Source organism: Pagrus pagrus, assembly GCF_965226575.1.
Source record: "Pagrus pagrus genome assembly, chromosome: 5".
Taxonomy (NCBI): Eukaryota; Metazoa; Chordata; class Actinopteri; order Spariformes; family Sparidae; genus Pagrus; species Pagrus pagrus.
In genome coordinates this window covers 21,883,674-21,901,609 of record NC_140189.1, presented here as the reverse complement: position 1 = coordinate 21,901,609, position 17,936 = coordinate 21,883,674, and the positions used below count along the sequence as shown (strand labels likewise).

Genomic DNA, 17,936 nt, shown 5'->3' with positions numbered 1-17,936 from the left:
GATAATCAAAAGCAGCGAATATTAACATTTTAGCACAAATATTTTGAGTTTTGTCCTGAGAAATGTCTTTAATATATACTCAAGTATTAATGTAGTTGTTGTGTTGTCTGACCAAGTGATTGAGCAATTGTTTCATCGCCCATCTGAATGTCTTGTGTCTTATCTGTGTAGTGTTAAATATGACAAGTGTGTTTCAGAAATGAAGTTGTAGAAGTACATTTGCTTTAAGGTGAGAAAAGGTTTTTAAAACCATCATAAAAGAGGCACTGGGCAGCTATGTACTGCATGTCTTTCTCTTAGCTGCCTGCTAATGTTAACACCAGGACAGTACTTTATATCAGATTGTGTTTTTTACCAATGCTCATATCTGTCCTGTGTGGCCTACCTTTCACTGCTCATGTCTGAATTAGTAACTAGATCACAGAAATGGGGCAGAGAGGAGTGAATGTACCAAACCAAGGTCTCATTTACATCTTTTAAGGGGTACAGTGGAGTTTTGGAGAAGAAATTCAAACTCTAGAGAAGCTAGAAAGGTGGCAGGGTCCGCCACATATAAACAAAGTAAAACAATATGAAATCGTGTTGTCCTTTAGGGTCAGTTTGTTTACTCAGTCATGAAAACAGAGAGCTCCTACTTAATAACCGAGCTCATTGGACCATGTGTGTCGCTGCTCTCTAAGTTGAACTGGGCTCTGGCCCTTTAAGAGCGCGTCTCTCCAGCAGCGGCGGGGAGAGGAGCAGCTTGGAGCCAGAGACTGCAGCACATCCTCAGCTGCTGCCGGCCCACCTGACGGCGCAGCACCGGCCAGCCTCCCGGTTCACATCACATCACATCACAGCCAAACCGCGTCCAGGAGGGGAATGGGGGGCACCTAGCCCACTAGCTAATTACCTTCGATTTCCTAGAAGCGGAGAAGGCTCACGGCCGGCGGTCCTCTCAAGATGGTATCGTGGATTATTTCGAGGATAGTAGTGTGAGTACGGGGCTGGGCTGTTGTTGTGTTTTAAACGTTAGCCCGAATGTCAGCGGCGGCTCCCCCATTCATCAACTGTCCGATGCTGAGCCGTGCCGCGCCAACCCGGAGCTAGGCTTGTGTGCTCTCCCGTAGACAACGACTTACGTTTCATGAATGTAGAAAACTTCCCTCGTCCGTGTGTTGTGTGAGCAGCCGTCTGAAATAACCGTCTGTTCAGTTAACACGATGATGCGGTGCAGTCCGCATCCAGCGCTGCTAGCCGCTGGTAGCTAACGTCTTCTGGCTAGCTAACAGTAACCACCTGACAGAGACTGTGTTGGCAGGGGAAATGAGTCGTTATCCGGACACATTATTCACCTAAAACCTGCTTAATATGCCAGCCTCGTTTCAGACAAGGTCCCCAAACAGCCTGCTATGGCTTTTTTAAATAAACACCACAGCCTGTGTGTGTAGACTGAGCATCTCAGCAGCACCATATGGTGACATGAGTGGGTGAAATATGATGGCCCAGCAGGCCAGTCAGGGATGTGTTTCCATCCATCCGTGCATCCATCCATCCATCTATCCGTGACTAGACCTATGTGCAGGAACTGGCCACATCAGTGTGGATGACTTGGCTATTTTTAATATTACAACATGTTACAGATGTTTTCCTCCAGATGAGCAGGGCCTCAGCTTCCACCTGGACACACCACATCCCAGCAGTGTGGATGACTCAACTAAAGCCAGCAGCTGTCATCGTCCTCATCCTTTATGCAGACACTTTTACTTTTCGGTGACATAATTGTCTGACATCTGGACGTACCTGTCTGTTCCTTGTGATTACTCTTGGTAGTGTTAACCCTCTAATGTAACTACAATGACGTCTTCTGAAAGGCCCAGGTGTGGAGATGTTATTGATGTTATAAATATTCCGCTTGCCTCGATTACATAAGTAGAAGATAACACACGGGTTACTCTAAGCGGCGTCCAGCTGGCTCTTCCACTTCACTGCACCTCAGGTAGTCATGTGTCGATGGGAGACGAACAGTGTGACTGGATGTGCACCATAATGGCTGCTGCACATCCGACACAAGATCAATCATTTCTCATTGTGGCTCTGCGCTTCAAACAGGCAGCTGCGTTTTTTCTTTTAATATAATAGAAACATGCTTTGTTTGTAGCTGGAAAAATTGAAAACGTGTGTATCAGCAGCGTAACTATACATTCTGCTCAATATCTCTGATCTTCGAGCATCAGTGACAGGACAGGACGCCCTCAGACTCAGAAGTGAACCTGAGAAGGGGACAGTAAGAGGCACGGGGCGTCTGCTGTGGGAGTCTACTGGCCTAGAGGCCTGGTAGGAGTCGCCTCGGCTTACTGTACAAAGCCGAGAGGCACTGCACACATGACCGAGCAGCTCAGACACTTGGACCTACTTAAATGCTGAGGAAAAACAGCAGATATGTTCAGGCTACAAAAAGCCGGGAGTCTCATAGGTAGACATTCAACCCTTAGTTTGGATTGTTATGAATTACAATCCACTGTAAGCATACAGACAAAGTACTGACTGACTGAACTGTTTTCTCCCTGCTCTCCCCTCACTCAGCATTTAACATCCTGTCACATCAGCACAAATCCCCACAGTGGCACAGGATGCCACCAAATGCACATCAAAACCACGGCTCTGTGTGCACAGCGTCCCAATCTGTGGACTGACACATGGTGACCCACCCCTGCCAGACCTTTGTGTGTTTTTCCACTTTGTCTCACTGCAGTTTTCCTGACTCCATGATCTCCTTTTTGTTTTTTTGTCCTGATTGGCAGGCCAGTGTGTTTTGACAAGACACTTCCCATTTAGCTGTGTACTGTAGCATCACCATTCAGATCAAAACCACAGAGAGGCTGGCTTTACTTAAATATAAGAAGAAGAAGAAGAAAAAGCCCAGTAATACAGAAAGCTGCATGTGTTTACATAAGCTCAGAACAAACACGGCTAACCTGCTTTTTAAGCAGGAACACATTTGTTAGGTGTCTGCATCAACACCCAGAGGCCACGTTCTCGAGCTGAGTCCCCCTCCTCTGACCCAGGCTTCTCTGCTCCTCTGCTTTTTGCAGCCTCGCCTTCGGGACGCTCTATCCAGCATACTCCTCATACAAGGCTGTCAAAACGAAGAATGTGAAGGAATATGTGAGTATCACCTCTGGTTACTAAATCACAGCAGCCTATTTTGACCCCTGTCTGCTCTGTTTGACTTTTGGGATATTTTGCCGCGGGCTGCTGTTTGCTATTTTTACACTCGCGTTTTAAATGCACGTTGTGAGAGGGAATGTAATACAAAGCCCACAGACAGAATTTAGGCCAGGCACACTCTTGACTTTGGAGGACGCATATTAATCACCCGGAGTACTTTCTGCTTTGAGGTTTGCCACCCTGACTGCTCTGTTTCTTGGAGCACTTTCGCTCAAAGGCTCCTTACCAAAATATCAAGCATGTTTGATTCTGATCGGGATCTCCCAGACAAGGCATGACTGTTAATTGGGACATACCGCCCCTCATTTCTAAGTCCTGAATGGAATCGGATCGGATCTGCCTGACCACATCTGGAAATAGTCGGGCTCGCACTGTGTTTGGATCCGTCCAGTCGCCAAAATAAATGTTAGCTTAGTACATTTCTGCAAAACCACAAGTTCAAACTGAATTTTATGTTTCACCTTGACATTTCTTTAAGTTGAACTTCCTATTTCCCTCTTGCCACAATGCTGTGCTTTTGCTCTGCTTAGGTTTAGGCACAAAAAACACTCGGTTAGGGTTAGGAAAACATTATGTTTTGGCTTAAGATACACGTTTTGTTCACTACAATCAAATGGAAATGGCCCAACTTCTTGTGACAAACAGCCACTTTTGGTCAACACAAAAACGGATGGAATGTCACACAGGTCTCCTTCAGAAAAGGATCTTAGGTAGGTGTGAACGCAATGCGTACAACGTGCTGACATCTGTACACATCTGTTCTTAGCTAAATAATATACAGGTTGTTGTTCTAATTTAGGGGAAGCAAGCAAAAAAAACTGAGAGGAACACGGCTCTGGGTAATGATTAAGAGTCTGTTCTGCGCCATGAAAGTGCCAAAAGTTCTGTTATTTAACAGAACCACGTGAAAAATGAAAGTGTGGAAAATGAATGACCTACTGTGAGAAGTAACTGATCTATCCAGCTGATCTGCTGTTAAAGCATCTGTTAGATTGAGTCACAGAGTAGCCTACATGCTGGGTCTGCGACAAACCAGGACAACCTGACACAAAATTATTATACTAAGAAAGGAATGACTGTAGATGAGATGAGTATTACATACGCACATTTACAAGAGGGGACAAGTAATGAAGTTCATACAGTTTCCCCTAACTCACGACCCACAAAGTCTGGGGCTGATTTTCAGCCGCCTCAAACTTTTATTTATTTTTATCCGGATAATGTATTCAGAGACAGATCCCTTTTTAATACTAGGTGTAAAAGACAAACTCATACCTCCATATCTGTGTCTCAAACCTAATTCTTGTGTCCTCCATGGACAAAACAACGTGTCGAACACCAGATGTGGTCCATGTAGAATAGGAGAGGAATTGGGAACAAGGCATTAGCCTGTGCGTTTCTCTATTTCTATTTCTTGTTTTAGCAAATCATTTTTATCCAACATCTGCAAGAGTATATGAACGTGCATGCACCTCCTAATGATTACATAACAGCCTTCCACTCTGCAGATTGTGATTAGCTGTCTGCAACATTTAGTGCAGTTAACGCAAAATGAATGCGATGGATCACAAGACGAGTAACTGGACGGAAAAAATAAACAATTAAGTTATGAAACACTGATCCGACACACATAGCATGTCAAGAGCATGAAACTCCCCAATCCCTTGATACTAAAATGACTCATAGTTCAAATGTGCACTCCCTTGTTTTGTCATGAAACCCTATGGTGCGTGCACATCCCCAAATTTCTTCTTGGTTCACTGATGATATTTTAACCCTCAACACAATCCATACTTGAGAATTAAAACATTGATGCTTACATCAGAGAGAATATCTAACACAACAGATGAAGTCCCAGTTGAAACCAGGACAAGAAGGATGGATTCCCATTCTGTCTTTGGCTGAGACTCGGCGGGCCTCCCTGCTTACCTCATCACTGCAAGGGATGAGACGGAGGGAGAAGGGGGGTCCAGGAGGCAGAGGAGCAGGAGATAGCAGCACTCTGGCCCTCCGCCTAGATTCGCACTGGAGAACAGTCTCCTCCTGGCAGGTTACCATGGCAACCCCCCCCCCCCCTTCCTCAACCGCTCCTCAAGCAGACGGCCACAGACGGAGCAAACGAGGGACGGAGGAAGAGCGAGAGAGAGAGAAAGTGGAGGACGCCATTTTTAGAACTGATGTTTCCTCTTTCCTCTGGTTTGACTCATTTGTAATGAGTCGAATAATTCAGCGTTACGTGAGTTTACGCGGCTGCGCGCCTGCAGCCTGTTAAAGCCTTCAGCATAACGTTATCATGCAGTGCTTTTCTCTTATTTTAGTAACATTATACATGCATATGTTTGATATTGATAATGTATTTCCACTGAATAAGCTAGTTTGCCTTTAAGTGCCCACTTAAAAAGGATTTCATTTAGCTTACACAATGGCCTACATTCCCTTTGTCTGCGGGACATTAACCATGCACACTGATGTGATCTGACAGCGCTGAAACATATGTTCCATTTCTGCATTGGCACGTCTGTTTGGCTCCACGTGTCTCGGCACGTGCACACTGGATGCTGTGGATGCTATTTCTGTTTTGTTCTCTCTACTCACCGCTGTGTGTGTCTGTGTGTCCATCCAGGTGAAGTGGATGATGTACTGGATAGTATTTGCGTTGTTCACGACGGCAGAGACGGCCACAGACCTGCTGCTGTCGTGGTGAGTCAGGAGCTGCTCGTGATCATGACCCACCTCAACTTGCTCGTAATAAATAAACTGCTTGTATGATATCAATAGACGCATTCATGTGCTGAGAGCTGTTCTTGATATCAGTACAATGGTCTCTTATGAAAGTATCTTGTTTTCACTTTAGCATCATAAAACACAAATATTCAGCCCTTTTTTTTCTGTTCAGCTTCTTGGCAAACTTTAGTGTCGGTACCTTCCTCAAAGCTTTCCTTTTCCTCTCTTCTGATTGTATATCTCTGTTTCCTTACTCAGGTTTCCATTTTACTTTGAGCTGAAGATTGCCTTTGTGATCTGGCTCCTGTCCCCATACACCAAGGGCTCCAGTGTCCTTTACCGCAAGTTTGTTCACCCAACCCTGTCCAACAAAGAGAAGGTAGGAACAGGACCTTGTATAAGTCATTAAGTCTGTCTCACAAATGTCTTCTTTTTTTTTTTTGTCCCCATTGCTTACATTACTCTCCTCCCCTTCAACTTTCATCCTGTGCTATAGGAGATAGATGAGTACATCGCACAGGCCAAAGACAGGAGTTATGAGACAATGATGAGGTTTGGAAAGAGGGGTCTCAACCTGGCTGCTAATGCTGCTGTCACCGCAGCCACCAAGGTGAGTTCTGCGCTCTGAAGTTGGGTGCTATTGTGATTAAATAATTCGTGATTTACATTGACAAAGCATGTTTTCTTCACATTTGACATCTGTAATATCTTCATTGTAGATTGTGTAAGAATTGTCTGTTGCTCTGTTAGGACCTGGTGTGTCTTTAAATCCAGATCAGATGGTGCAGTTCATTTCTGATGTGTTTGAGATTCTTCTCAAGTGATGTGCTTCGATGCTCACATGTGATGTCATCAGAAGAAATAGGAAGGAAAAGTGCTTATTTTCACTTGAGCCGAAAACTGGGATCAGACTTCAAAACTTTATCTAAGCCTGTCTCCTAATAGCTGAAAGGTACATGTGTTTGAGGGTCGGACTACTATGGGATACACATTTCATACTCAAAACTAGTTGATTGGGGAGGGTGGGTGCAACTGGGGACAAAAGCTGTGTCCCTAATTGGGAAAACAGCAGATGTTTGGGTCAGTGGTCATTGTTGGTGCTGCAAGATCCATGTGTTCTAATGGAAAATGTTCTAATGCAAAGTCACAGTCTCTGTATTTACAGTAATGCTTTGTTGTTTTTAAGTCTTAGTTCACAGTTCACACTTGCTAGTTACTATACCAGTTATTGCTCCGCTCCACATTAACACGCAAGTCTCCACCACTTTCATTCATATTCCTGTACAGAGGGTTCTGTCGCGTAATCACGCTTACCAAATAGTTAACAGACATTCAAGTAGAGATTTAATCTGTCGATTCATTTTTAATTTCCCTTAACTGAGTAATCGTCCACAAGATCTCATGAAATAACAATCAGTACCCATCAAAATTTCCCAGAGACCGAAGGTAAGGTCTCAGATACCTTTTTCTGACCATGATCCAAAAATCTATTCAGATTACAATGACCTGAAACTGAGAAAACAAGCAAATCCTCATGTACGAGATGTCTAGTCATTTTCTGCTGACTGACAAATCAATTAATGCTTTAACAAATTAGTTAATAATTGCAGCTCTAGATCCTACAGTCAGACGTAAGCTATAGATATTTTCATGCTGTCACATATCTGACACACACATCTGTGTTTGGTTTTGCTCTGATGCCCAGGGGCAGGGCGTGCTGTCAGACAAGCTGAGGAGTTTCAGCATGCAGGACCTGACTCTCATCAACGCTGATGACGATTTGGCTCTGCACCATTCAGACGCTCGCATGAGACGGGACCCCATGGACGAGATGAGCTCAGGGGCCAGCACGCTGCCCCGGGCCAAGAGCACCGCTGCACGGCAAAGTAAGGCCACATGACCCCCACAGCACACGCTGCCTCATTAGCAGCTTCACGTGGAGAAGCACTGAGTCACACACATTTACATAAATACATATGTACTGACTGTGCGTGCAGTTAGCCGATTGGGCTGGTGTCACTTGGAGGACTTTCTTTATTTATGAGCAGGAGTGAGGCTAGTCAGGCCAAGTGGAATCATGTGAGTTAAAGCACTGCAGGATGGCAGGGAAGAGGAGGGGACGCAAAGAAGTGTGGATCGGGGTGGGGTGGGGGGGTGAAAGCATGTGATTCCAGTGGGAGGAGAGGCTTGGAAGCAGGACTCTTTGTGTCTCACAACACTGCTGGCTGGTTGGCTGTGTGGGCCTGACGAGCTGTGAACTGAATACAGAGAGAAGGACACAGAGACGCACAAACAACAAGTGAACAGAGCAAAGTGGCACATTTCTACCGAAACCCTGTCTGAAAGAACAAAACAGTGAGGTGATAGAACAGACAGACAGACAGAAGCAGTTAATACGAAATCTTCAGGATGATTTGTGATTTTGTTGCGTTTGATGACTTTTTGGGAAGAGTACAGCATAGTGAAGAGAATCCAAACATGGAGGTCCTCTCCATCCTCTCACCAATGATTCAGAGCTTTCAGCCTTCATTAGAACAACTTTGTGAATGGACCCAACATGATTGATTCTGTATCCTTTCATGTGATGTAAAAGGACTCAAACATTTTAAAATGTCCTGTGTCTACGTACATTTACAGCACAAAATGAGGTAGAGGAGGGCACTATGCATCGTTGTAGACTAATTGTTCATGTAATATTTTATCACGAAGCATAACGCATCATAACAGACTATTCAGAGCTGAAAGTGGATATAACTTTAGTTGATGTTGAACACATTCTTGTTCAAACAATCATTTTCTGTTATGCCCTGTTTAAATCAACAGAATTTAAGGTTTTTAGAGAAGGAAATACACATGATAAATTATCTCCAGCTCAGAGAAGCTTGATGTGGGTTTAGTCCAATAAGATCACAACTAATTTATAAACAGTCTCTCAGAGCCAATCAAGGAATCTGCTATTTCACTTAACCCCAGGTTGTTCCCGCCTACATTAGTTAACCCTTTGCTGTTTGTATTTGAGATTTTATCGACGAGAATTGATGACTGATGTTGAGAAAAAAGAAACTGGTAAATCTCCTGTGATTGATCGACTGTGAGTGAAACGGCCATTGGATAGCTGTCCTGATTTTACTTCTATGTGAAGAACTTGTTTACTTTGGTTTCTCACCAAAACACGATGTGTGTCTAATGAACCTGTCTAGTATAATTCCTCCCTCCATAGAACATTTTCAAAGACAATTTTGCAAAAATATTTTAAATCTTCCTTTGCTTACATCCATGTTTACTTGCTCCCTTGTGGTTGTTTTTTGGTCCATTCTTTTGGCACATTATTGTCATATGTCGATCGGGAGAATAATATGAAGCCACTGGCAGGACTGTGTACCTCCACGTGCTTGTGTGTACATGTGTGTCCTTGAAATACAAAACATTGTATGTACCAGTGTAATTACTGTTCATGTGTTTAAGGCCGACATGTTTAAACTACATTTCTATCACTCATGATAAATGTAAGACAAACCCACCAGAGGTTAAATTCAACTTGCTCCACCAGTCAAATGTTTCATATGTTTACTGTGGTTGCCAATCTTTTTACTTGTGTTCTGTAAAATGCAGCAATTTGTAGTTGTGACTTGTAGTCTATTAACCTACGAGTGATTTGCCCTCGTCAGATTGTTTAATTTAATAGTTTTCAAAAAACCTTTTTAAACTATCAGTATTTGATAAGATGACAAGATAATAATTTTTTTGTATTAAACCAACCAAGGTTGGGAACCACTGCTGCAGATGGTTAAAGTTTGGGTCAGTCACTTCCAATAGTGAAGTTGTTTTTTGCAATCCTGGGTATCAGTGCTGCAGCAGTCCAACTGGGGTCTAGACGGTCACCGAAGTGCTCTCTGCCACTCTTAGCTTTTTTCATTTCTTTACCTACATACTGCGATGATGGCTGGGCAGAACAGACCCCAGTTTGTCTAGATCTCTATCATAAAGCTGACGAAATCCAATGAAAACTGGTGGAAACAAAGTCTGTAGTTTGAAATGTGGCCACTGGGTGGTGTGAGAGGCCATGAATGCAGTGATGTACAGGTCTGCAAATAGCAAATACACACTTTTTAAAGCAGTCTTCTAAATGAATGCAAAAGGAATTTCATCCATTTTGCATTTTAATATTTATGTAATAAATCACATTAGCTCAGAGGCAAGGAAATGTGATGCTCGGTCTCTGCTCTCTCAGCTGACTGATGAATCATTTGGTGATTATTTTTTCACCTACTTTTAGTCTGAAGCCTGAGCTCCTCTGTCGTTGAGTGACCCACCAATTTTTTTACCAATCTTGCAGCCCGCTCTATGGTGGCCACGTCTCTGGCTGACGACGTGTCATCCCAGCACAGCTCTGACCAATCAGACACAAGGACTGAACACTCTGATGACGATGTGGGAGAAAAAGCCCCCAAACGAGCGTCTACCATCAAGGCAACCAAGAAACCTGCTGCTGCTAAGACAGAGGTAGAGCAATGAACATTCACACACAAAGAAGATTGATGTAAGAAGGCAGATGATTGTTACTGCTGTATATTGTGCCTAAGAGAGCAAATAGAGTAATGTTTAGGTGTACGACCTATGTTAATTATAAATCTTATACTCAGTGGTACAATTTTTATAGCATATTTGAAAGAAAGACGATCAGTTATGTGACAAAGTGACGTAGATCTGAGAACAACATTGTTTTAGACCTTAGTGGCAGCTCCATGTTGGTGTGTTGATGTGATTTCCACATCCACAAACTTTTGATCCTCCAGGGCCAAGTTACATTTTAAAGTTCATCAATGCTTATTTGACTTTTCTCTTCAATCACCTTTGGTATCACTGTAATAATTGTTTGTTTAGCAATAGCAGATCAATTTCCCAATAGTCCAATTTTCATTTGTATCACCCAGCTTTAGTTGAACCTTTGCTGGACGTCCTTTCTGTTTTTATCTCTTCACTGTAGTCTCTCTCCTCCTTTTCCTTCTGTGGTTTTAAGTGGAAACAGACACCTTTTAAACCCCCTTCAATGTCTCCTAGTGGTCTTCTCGCTGACTTTGCTATTGCAAAGACGCTAGCAACCAGAAACAAAGATGTTTGTGTCTTTTGTTCCTGGCTTCCACCCTGTTCAATTTTCTGGCTCCTAGCTTTAGCAACATGGCTACCGCTAGCAGCCAGGCTATGTCCAAAGTTTTGTTACCTACTGATCTAGAGGATGCCAGGCTTGAACCATCTCAAGTCCTGGGGGTAAGGGGAAGCACATTTTGACAGGGGAACAGGCTGTGACACAACACCAGTGCTCTCTACATTGAGCGATTGCACAGTTGATCTGGTTTTTCCAACATTACCTGAGGGTAGCTACCAGGGAAAACGAATCCTCTTCCCGTTTGTGTCGTGCAACGTGCTTCCTTTGTGCCGCCATTGGAGCCTCCACTTTCCTGGAGATTTCCTACCTGGTGGTGGACACAATTGCACAGCGACAGTCAGGCTTATAGGGGGCCAATCTAAATGAGGATGGTGTCATTAACATCACCATTTACTTCATGTTTATACGTTAAAGCAAAACTTCTCTATTGTTGGTTTAATCAACTGTGTTAACTGCTCTTAACTGTCTTTCCCCTCCTGCAAGACTCAAACCAAGACGGTGAAGAAGCCGGCGAAGAAAAAGACCACGACTACCAATGCAGAGACGCCGCCGTGAGGCCTGCTGTCCACATCCACCGGCCTCCACTCGCTCCACCCACAGCCTGCAGGCCCTTCTTCCTCCGTTTGGTCTCCGCACAAAAAACACACACACTGTATATATCAAGCACTGCAATTGTGTCACTCTTGCTGGATTTTAGGGCAAGGTTTGGTTTTTAGCAGTATGTGGCCTCCTTTAGGTTGGGAGCAGTTCTTTTACCGGGTTGTTGCATATTTTTGTCTCACTCTTTACTGTGAGCTCATCTCTGATTTAACAGTGGGGGGTGTTTCTTAGACAGTTTATTTAGTCTGATAATGATTGGTGATATATTCATAAATGCTCCGTTCTTTCTTCTTTTAACATACATATGATATATACATATGTCCCCTCAAGCTGGTCATGAGCGGTTTTCCGGTCTCATCGGTCTTACTGATTCATGTTCTGCTGTCGAGAAGGAGACATTCTTGATTGAGGTTGAAGTATCAGTAAAATATCACGTTCTTAACTGCTTCGTGTCCTCTGTGCTCCTCCTAAGTGGTGAAAAAGCTCACCCTCCGGATCCTCAAATGTTGTTGGCTCCGCAGCACACAGTTTTGTTTTGTTTTTTATTATTGAGGACTAAGAAGGTATTTCAGATCAACTTCAAGGCCTGAACTGGCTTTTGTCTCTCAACCTCCACCATGCCCCAGCTCATGTAACTGTCTAATTTTAAAGGATTATTTGTGATAAAACCTGCATCAGTTCTTCATCTTGATGACTGACTTTTAGGCCTCACAGCCCGTGGAAGAGTTTACAAGTTCAGTTTTCCCTCATTCGGCCTTATACACCTCCTGAGTGAGTCTGGCTCTGCTAAGTTGAAGTCTCACTTACAGCGACTTTTTTAATCTCTGCTTCAAGTCGTGTACACTACTGCTGATGGAGTGGTTTGTTTAGTGTTGGCTTAGTTATCCTTCTTCTAGACTTCACTCCCTCTTAGGTTATATTTATCCATGATCATTCATTTATTTATTGCGCTTCTGTTTGATCCAGTACTTTTGGTCACGTGATATTACTGGTAAATATGATCAGTTAAGGTAACGCTGTAACTGAGCTCTCTCCCAATAAATGCAGCACTCATGGAAGAGTTGTATGCGAGGTAACATATCTGCTTTCACCGCAGTAGTGAAGTCTGTACTGTATATTGTTTGTGTTCAACATTAGAAAGTCAGAGTCGCTCTCCTCCACCCAGCTGTGTGGTTGCCTCTTTTCAGTGTTTCTACCTATCTTGGACAAAGAGACGCAATATGGAAATAAACCCACCAAATCCAACATCAGGAGACTGTGAAGAGTTATTTTCTCATCCCTGTGCTGTTGTTTTGATGTGGAGGGAGTGTCAAACCAGGCTGTGGGTGTTATATACACTGGACTTTTGCTCTAGGATGGGTTCGACTGAGTTGCCAGTCACTGCGTTGGGCCTGTGTTTCTTCTGTAGTGAGAGGTTTAAAAGCATGAGACCTGCTGTCTGCAGTGTGACACTAGTATGACCCAGTAGGGGGAGACAAACCCCACCTCAACTGTTGGTAAAGTTACTAAACAATATGTAAACACCATGTAAATAGTAACCTGAACTGTATATACGATATGAGCTTGCTTGCCTTATTCATTCTCTGGGCTTAAATCCATTTATTTTTTTTAACCATTTGTGTGCTTTTGTTTTATTCTCAGTCTTGATAAATCACACGCTCTGAAACCGAAAGAAGCTCAGATTTCACACACATGGACTTCTGGTGTTGGAAGTGATTTTTGTATCTTTGTCTGTCTGATGTTTAAACTCCTCAATCACAAAGTAGGGAATCTCCAGACTGAGTCTAAACTGATGTTGGTACATTCCCATCCTTCTCTGTACTCTACTCTGACTGGTTATTAAGTATTTTAGGGCCAAAGGTTTTGTTTTCCTTTTTTTTTCTTCTAAATGTATCGTTAAAAAGAAGGCGGCACAAAATTAAAAGACATTTAGTCTACGGCCCTGCATTTTTATCTTGCGTTTATGCCATTTTGGGGATATTTATTGTTAATTTTCTTTTTTTAAATCCATATGGTATACAGGGATGTTCATCTGTATATTGTTTGTGCCAATTCTTAAAGCTCCATGTCAAAAAGGATTACAGTATGTGTGCTGGGACAATGGTATCTAACAAGGTCATGTATCAGTAATAAAACTACTAATAAAGGAAACTAAACCAGTCTAATTTATTGCCCTGTGTATGTCCACACATGCCAGAGAACACCAGAGAGCTTTGATGGTTTAACTACAGGCAGACACATGATGATGATGATGATGAGGAAACAAAGCACACAGAGTCTAGATTTTTAAGATTTTATTGCCATGAGCTCAGAACAGAGCAGACAAGGAAGATCCAGAAAAAACCTCAAGTTACAATAGTAATCAGTAAAATTATTACAATTGGTACCCAGAGTTTATATATCAATTCAAAAAAGATATTTTCAGGTATACTAAAAGGACCCTAAACTTTTGTGTCACTGCAATTCTGATCTATATCCAGGATTTGATAAAGCTTTAAGGGGTTGTTTTCCCCCAGTTCAAGCCCTTTAACAAAAAGATGAACCACTGTTGCGTTGAAATCTTTGTATATAATTTCCCTTATCGTTGACATGGAACAGTTGTTAACCATTTCACGCAACTTCTTTTTCCAAATTTTACATTCCCTCAGAATGTTAGGATATTTGACTTTTTCAAGACGGACAATAATTTCCCCGCCCATCTCCAAAAGGTCTTTTTTCAGACCAGTTGATTCTGCCAGTTCCTTGAGCTTTTTAACCTCAGATTCGATATCATTGTTCTCAAACTTTTGAGGATCTAAGTCATTGAGGTAATTACTTTTTAATGTGAAGGGGATATTTATACATTGTTCTATATATGGTTTGAAAAATAGATATAAATCACTCTGGGGAGAGATGTCAGAATACTTGAGATAGTTAAAATCACGTGGACCAGCTATTCCCCAATACTCTTTGAAAGCCACTAGAGTATCAAATCCATATTCATTGTGCCACTGAAATGCCTTGTTTTGAAGTAGAGGCATACACAGGTCTATACACGGGCTGTTACGCGTATAGATGAAAACATATTCCACATTCTTTCCATTGCTCTTAAGAAATGTATCAAGTTTCCCTATTAACCTTGGCTCACTATGTAATTTATTTTGTGGACATGCATAAAACACAGAAGAAATCACACACTCACCGTCTTTGTAAAACACAATTGCGAATGCGTATTGATTTTTCTGTTTTTTGTGTGGGACATATTTGTCTATGAGAGATTGCAAGGGCCTACCTGCACCAACTTCAACAATACCAACTTCTTTTTTTATATTCAAATACAATTTTTTTATGGCAACAAGAATTTCAGTTTTTGTTTTGCCATCATTTTTGTTTACGTTTTTGACATCCAAGGGGGTACTTTTAAAACAAAAGTTTGCATGATTGATAATTGATGGGGAATAGAGTTTTTTGCCAGAATTTATATCTGAGAAGTTAGATAAGTCTACAAATATATCTGTTTTTTTACAATTTAGTATTTTGATGAAATCACAGTTGGTCTCTGGGCTTGAGGGATGGTCCTCCTGCTGCTGGTCTTCTTCCCTGGGTAGTGAACAAGGTTGAATTTAGTTAACTCACAGGACAAAATCATGTGCTAAATTTAATGAACGCCGTTTGTTACCTGTGTTAAACTGACAGTCAATGTTTTGTTTTTCAAAAATGATCAAGCTTCATAACCTTCAGAAAATTTTCTCCAGTGATTTGTGACAGTTTTGTAAGGCACCAACACATGTTGTCATCCTACCAGACAATCATTACATTTCACAACAGAAAACTTTTTGTAGCTCTAGAGGGCATAGATGTTTTTTGTTATTTCATTTGGAGGAGCTGTCGTAAATGAAATAGATTTGATCTGCACCTCTCTGACAGTGACAACAAAAAGTCAGTCAGATATCTGGGGTCCGTTTCACAAAGCAGGTTCAACAAACTCTGAGTCTAACCTTGAACTCTGAGTTGATCTACTCTGAGATAGGAAACTCTGAGTTTTCGGTTCCAGAACAGCTGATTTGAGTTAGTTTGATCAACTCGGAGTAGTTTCACCTGGAGTTAAGCGCGTGCGCCACAAGTATAAAAAGACAGCATCAATGGAGCCCCGATTCGACGAGTCACCATGGCAACGGGGAAGAGGAGGGCTACGTTTTTTTAAATTAATGCGCCCATACGGTGAGTTTGAGCACGTTTATTAGAAGGAAGTGTAAACAGCTTAAGATGAAACATAAAAACATTGTTCAAACAGGTAAGACCTCGGCATTATCTCATGGGGGTACCTCATTTTGATCATGTTTTACATTGTAAAGTAAATATTAAGTGGCTGTTTGACTGTACAGTTGTTTTATCTCCAACATAATGCTGTTTTCACACACATAAATGTCTTCTCATCTATATCATGTTCTGTTAAATAATCAAGCCTGTTTAAACTAACACAGACTTACTCAGCCAACAGAAAGAAAGCAGATGCCCGTAAAACGGGTGGTGGCCCAGCACCGCACCTCTAACAGAGGCAGAGGAGCTGGGCCTGAGCCAGAGTTTAGGAAGGCCAGTGGCTGAGCTCATCCTCTGAGCTCACCCCCCAAGACACAAGTGCTTTTATAAAATATAATATGCCTAGACCTATATATGTATTTTAAGCCTATTCATAAAAATATGTATTTCCCTTTCATGACTTTTTTTACTTTTGTAAAGTGCTCTGCATCTCCGACGTTGTATAAAAAACTCCCATTTGCAAAAAACCGCAGCACAACACACAATATCTGCTGGGATGTGAGAGCATGACTTCGGTTGGTAATGTTGGACATATAAGGATGGATTAGGTTGTGTATGTAAATGATGGACTGTGACGTGAAACGGTACCGCTCAAAAAGATAATTGTCTGGAAATGCAAGAACATCTATGCGCGGTCTGATAATCATCTCCCGACGAATATTTAATTCTCTGCGCAGTAATGCTGCACCTTCATCCACGGGATCATTATCAAAAGGACATGCCATGGTAGTGAAAATAGTCGCCACCTAATATAACTCCTAATGTCGCCTACTGACTGATTTTTGCAATGATTTTCTCAAAAAACAGACGGCAGAACTATATTACGCCAAAACTCGCCTGCTGACTGAATGAATGAATGAATGAATGAGGAAATCAAATACCGTGTGTGGCTGAAAGAGGCGGAGACGGAGAGAAACTCGAGGTTTGTTGAGAAAAACCTGGTCCCGACCAGGTTAGAGTCATAGAGTATGTTACCATGGTAACTGACCGAGAGCTTAAGTTACCTCTCTCTGTGAAACAGGCTAGAGTTACCCCTCTTTCTCTGGTTTGAGTTACCTCCCTTTGTGAAACGGAAAACTCAGAGTTTCCCTCATTTCAGGGTTAACAGACTCAGAGTTTTCACTAAACCTGCTTTGTGAAACGGACCCCAGATCCACAATGACATTGTTGCATTGCTGCTGTGTTTGTTTGCGTTGGGTTTGTGAATCAGTTTACTAAAGCATCTTTGACAAAGTTGTATAGACTGTCAAATATCACATGTCAGTTCATCTTACAAGTCATATTTTATAGTGTGTGTTACCCCATGCACTGCCTCAATAGAGCTGAAAAAATGTTTATTTTATTCTCTCTCCCTTTCGAAATGGGAATTGACAAAACACGTTAACACTGCTCAATATAATGGAGTTCAGTACAAAGTCGATGGAGACTGTTCTCTAAAGAAAAACAAGACTTTGATTAACAAATGAGGAAGTCATGTGAGCTTGTAAATGAGCAAAAAAAGTTGCTCATTTGCTTGGAGGATGTTAGGTTGGTAGCTGAGTCACCTAAATGCTGAACCACAGATGGCTTTCTGTTTCCTCAAGTCACCAACAAATGATGTTGTCCCACACATCACATCAGAAAACCTTTTGTTCCTCCACTGTTCAGGTTGATAACATTGGTGCAAATGGATGACATGAGAATCTTTGTCAGGAATAAGGAGCAGGGCGGAAAGCTCCTCTTGGGTTCTTGATAGATTTTGTATGGAGATCTTCAGAAGGATTTGACAAAGTTGTATAAGCTGTCATCTTTTACAGTGCTATTATGTAATAACGTGAATTAAGAAGAATTAAAGTGAAACTGGATATATTTGACTGACTTTCAATAATAAAAAAGAAAATTCAATAATATAAAGTAAAATTGAGTCTGTGTTTTCCCATTTACTTGACTCAGTTTC

General features: G+C 42.0%; 1 protein-coding gene across 1 annotated transcript; it reads left to right on the top strand.

Annotated features, from left to right (window-relative positions):
* Positions 1-722: 722 nt before the first annotated feature.
* On the top strand, positions 723-13,861 carry reep2 (receptor accessory protein 2). The gene is made up of 8 exons (XM_084353202.1): positions 723-974; positions 3,075-3,147; positions 5,834-5,910; positions 6,193-6,313; positions 6,431-6,544; positions 7,640-7,820; positions 10,271-10,437; positions 11,585-13,861. Exons 1-8 carry the CDS (start codon positions 943-945, stop codon positions 11,654-11,656), a joined length of 837 nt encoding a protein of 278 aa, XP_084209328.1. The 5' UTR covers positions 723-942; the 3' UTR covers positions 11,657-13,861.
* Positions 13,862-17,936: the final 4,075 nt, after the last annotated feature.

Bases quoted from the DNA above. Each gene is read 5' to 3' on its own strand.
- reep2 (XM_084353202.1), top strand. From the start codon at position 943: ATGGTATCGTGGATTATTTCGAGGATAGTAGT. The intron at 3,148-5,833 runs GTGAGTATCACC...GTGTCCATCCAG, and splicing joins CGAAGAATGTGAAGGAATAT to GTGAAGTGGATGATGTACTG. The intron at 5,911-6,192 runs GTGAGTCAGGAG...TTCCTTACTCAG, and splicing joins ACAGACCTGCTGCTGTCGTG to GTTTCCATTTTACTTTGAGC.